General features: G+C 37.3%; 1 protein-coding gene across 1 annotated transcript in view; it reads right to left on the reverse strand.

The window, feature by feature from the left end:
- The window catches only part of LOC106873492 (inositol 1,4,5-trisphosphate receptor type 3), a 228,934-nt gene that overhangs the window by 55,504 nt on the left and 169,407 nt on the right, over nt 1-4,023 (reverse strand). Inside the window, 2 exon segments of the mRNA XM_052974976.1 lie at nt 1,488-1,572; nt 2,541-2,674. Of these exon segments, the coding sequence (XP_052830936.1) occupies nt 1,488-1,572; nt 2,541-2,674 (219 nt within the window).

Here is a 4,023-nt window from a genome sequence, read left to right on the forward strand (position 1 = left end):
TATATATATATATATATATGTATATATATATAGTGGAAATATAAAAGGAGCAAAAATGGTGTAGAATCAGTATACACCACGTGGCAAAATTATGAAGTGAAAATATGTGTTAAACTTATATAAAAAAAGGGGAAGAGAAATGCCTTCATTCCACATAATAACACAGTCCACTTTCTAATTAATTAATTAAAAAGTAAATTATTTAAACTGAAGCGAAACATAAATATTCAGTGTGTGTGTTTTATTGGCAGAATGACCCTCCCAAAATACAACGATATTCATTCTAGCAAGCAGTTTCACATCAGGAATCTTGTGAAACAGACACGAAGATACATGGACACATACATAGATATTGTCTCACACTCAAGTGCACATACATGCACCCGAAAATTCTCTCTCTCACACACACATACACAAGTAAATCTCATAAAAGCTTGCTCACAAAATTCATTGAGTATATTTATTCTTTTTCTGGAATTACGGAGATGTACTTGCATAGCAAATGACCTGATCTGAGATCGTGTGCTGAAACAAAAACAATTGCAGCGTGGAAGGTGTTTATAAGCCGTTTAAAAACACACAAAAACCGTTAGATTCACTTCAACATTTAAATTTAATTTGCCAAAGTATTTCTGTCGCTTTGAGATCGCAACTTGTTCACTGACAAAATTCTGAGATTCAGCACGGAATTTTGTCAGTGAACAGGTCGTCGCAGTCTCAAAGAGACGAAAATATTTTGACAAATTAAATTTAAATGTTGAAATGAATCTAACGGTTTCTGTGTGTTTTTAAATGGCTCATAAACTCCTTCCACGCTGCAATTGCTTATATTTATTTTATAAAATGACATATCTATGTCTACATAAATTAGTTTACATGCAAGAAAAAGAGATTTGTATTCATTTCATACAATGTAGTGTCTATGCATATAAAAATTAGTTTACGCGCCAAAGAAAAATAGTGACAGCAGATTTATTAAACATATTCATTTTATACAATGTAATGCCTATGAATATAAAATTAAATGTAATGTTTAAAAAGTAAATATGTTAATGTTTTTATAATATACAATGCGATATCTATGCATATAAGAATTTGCTTACGTCTAAAAGAAAAAGAGTGACAGAAGATCTATTTTAATGCATTTATTTATGTAATGTCTATTTTTTATTTTCTCTTTGTTTCAGTTATTGGGCTGCGATCATGCTGGGGCACTACCATAAAGGGGTTTAAGTCGAACAAATCTACCCAAGTAAGTATTTTTGTTTTAAAGTCGCATGCTTAGTCTTTCGGTTATTTTCGTCGAACCGGTAGTTTACGGGGTACGTAAACTAAACAACACCGTCTGTCAAGCAGTAAGTAGGTGGACAAACACAGAAACAAAGGTACACACATTTATATCCATCCATCCACCTATCTATCTGTCTGTCTGTTTGTCTATCTGTCTATCAGTAATTGTATATATACAATGCAATGAATTAACTTACATGCAAGAAGGGGAGTACACCTTCCAGTACATAGTAGAGATTGCCGTGGACCATTCCTCTTGTGTCACTGCTATCAGCAATAGCACTGCAAAGGGAGACAAGAAAGTTACAGACAATGCACATTACACTGAAACAGCTTGTTATTAACTACAGTACCAATGTAACGGAGATTTACAATAAATATATTTGTCGAATACTGTTTCTCGCTCAGGGATTTAAAACTAGTGGTTTTTCTCTTTATGAGATCAGCAACTGTGTGTCGCTTTAAAAGTATATACTGGAGCAAGGTCAAGTGGCTGCCATCTCTAGCCGGTGCTTAACCTGTACCGAGGAAAGGAAATTACCCAGAAACCATTGGTCTGCAGGTATCACTGAAGCTAGTATAATACTGTAAGCAATAAACTCTCTTGCTCACAGTATACGGACACAGACCATGTGTCGTAGCCAGCCGGGAAAGATGTTTTCCTGAGGCTAAACAGTAGACTTTATTTATAGAATCATATCCTTACGTATTGCTACAAGAAGTCGGGCCACTTTTCTCTTTTGTCCCGCCAGTCTCATGGTTACAATACAGAAGAATTCAGCAGTTTGGAATGAAACTTAAAGTGGTTAGTTTCGTCATTTTTACAACTCTTCAGGACGCATCATCTCTTCCTTCCAAGCCGCGGAAGGCAAGTATATTTCGTAGGAGATAATGTCGGATTTTCTGATACAATGCTTCTGTTTTGTAATTGTTTTAGTCATTGAGCTGTGGCCAGATTGAGGGCACCGCCTGGGAGGGCTGTAGCCAAACAAAAGATCCACAACAACAACACCAATAATAACGACCACAGTGTGAAGACCGATCACAATAACAACAACACCAACAATAGCAGCAACAACATCATATTATGAACAGCAGTAACAACAACAACAATAATAACAACAACAGTGGTAACAGCATCAGCAACAAGTACAACAGTGACAACAACAAAAGCAAGAAGTACACCGACGATAAAGCGAATGATTATTTTGTGAATAAAAGAAGGATTTTAAAAGCATGAAAAGAGTAACCTTTTGTCTGGATAAGTTTTCAGCAAAGAAGTGGTCCTTTCTCGGTAACGGGTGACAGACTCAAACAGCTCATTGACAGTTTGAACAGTCGTGGAAAGGAAGTCCCAAATTTTTCTGTCAGAAAAGATAAATAAATAAGTTAATTAATGGATAAATAAATGAAGAAAAAAAAAAAAAGAATAAATGAATAAGCAATAATTGCTGCGTCAAATTTGTACGGTTTTTCTGTTCTCAAAAATAACTGCAAAAAGTGTTTGAACTAAATTCCGAAATGTCTACAGGTACCGTCAGTGTTTCAATATATTTGGTAATGTTAAGACACAATTACTGCTCATTCATTATTCTTTATCTATCTATCTATCTATCCTTCTATCTATCTATCTATGTTGCGTTGAGTTCTTGAGCAAAATACTCCATCTCACTTTGTTCTGCGACCACTTCGACACCTGACGCGTGGCGCACAGTGCCCCTGTTGAGACAACGTCGATTTGATGGAGGGAGGGAGTTAATGGTCGGCACTGACATTTGATCACTATAAAAAAATCATTTGTGCAGGTCATTCGGCAGAGGGTTGAATGTTCATGCGTAGTTTTCGATGGGAGAGTCCATTATTATTGAAGCGATGATCTGGCAGAATCAGCACGCCGGACAAAATGCTTAGCGACATTTCGTCCGACTTAACTCTCAATCTCTCTCTTCCTTCCTTTCTTTATTTCTTTCTGTCTTTCTTTCTTTCTTTCTCTCTTTCTCTTCCTCTCGCTGTCTTTCTCACGATCTCACTCTCTCATTCTCTCTCTCCCTCTCTCACTCCCTCTTTCATTCTCTCTCCCTCGCTATCTTTCTCTCTCACTTTCTCTGTTTCTCTCCCTTCTCTTCAGTCTGTCTATCTTTCTCTCTCTCACTTCCTCTCTATTTTTCTATCTCCTCCTCCTCCGGATCCCCCTTCCCCTATCTCTCTCTGACAAGCTTCCGCACAGCTTGTTTTACCCAAATTTCATTTGCAAGATTATCGTTGATGAGAAACTTCGGTTGGAGAAACTTGCCCAAGATGCAACAAGGAGGGATCGAACAAAAAAACCCACATCGTTTTAAATTTAACTTCTAAACGACGGAGACAGCCACCCCATTCATCAGTATGGGCGATGATGTTGACGATGATGATGTTGGTGGTGGTGGCAGTGATCGTGGTGATGGTGATGGTGATGAAGATGATGATGAAAATGATGATGATGATGGTGGTGGCGGTGATCGTGACGATGATGATGATGATGGTGATGAAGTTGAGGATGATAAAGTTGTTGATGGTGGGAGTGGTGGGTGATGGTGATGATGGTGATGACGATGATTGATGATGATGATTATTAATATGATGATGATGGTGACGATGACGATGATGATGCTGCTGATGATGATGATTATGATGGTTGTGGTGGTGGTGATGGTGATGATGATGATGATGATGATAATGGTAATGATGGTTACG

Source organism: Octopus bimaculoides, chromosome 20 (assembly GCF_001194135.2).
Source record: "Octopus bimaculoides isolate UCB-OBI-ISO-001 chromosome 20, ASM119413v2, whole genome shotgun sequence".
In the NCBI taxonomy this organism is placed as follows: Eukaryota; Metazoa; Mollusca; class Cephalopoda; order Octopoda; family Octopodidae; genus Octopus; species Octopus bimaculoides.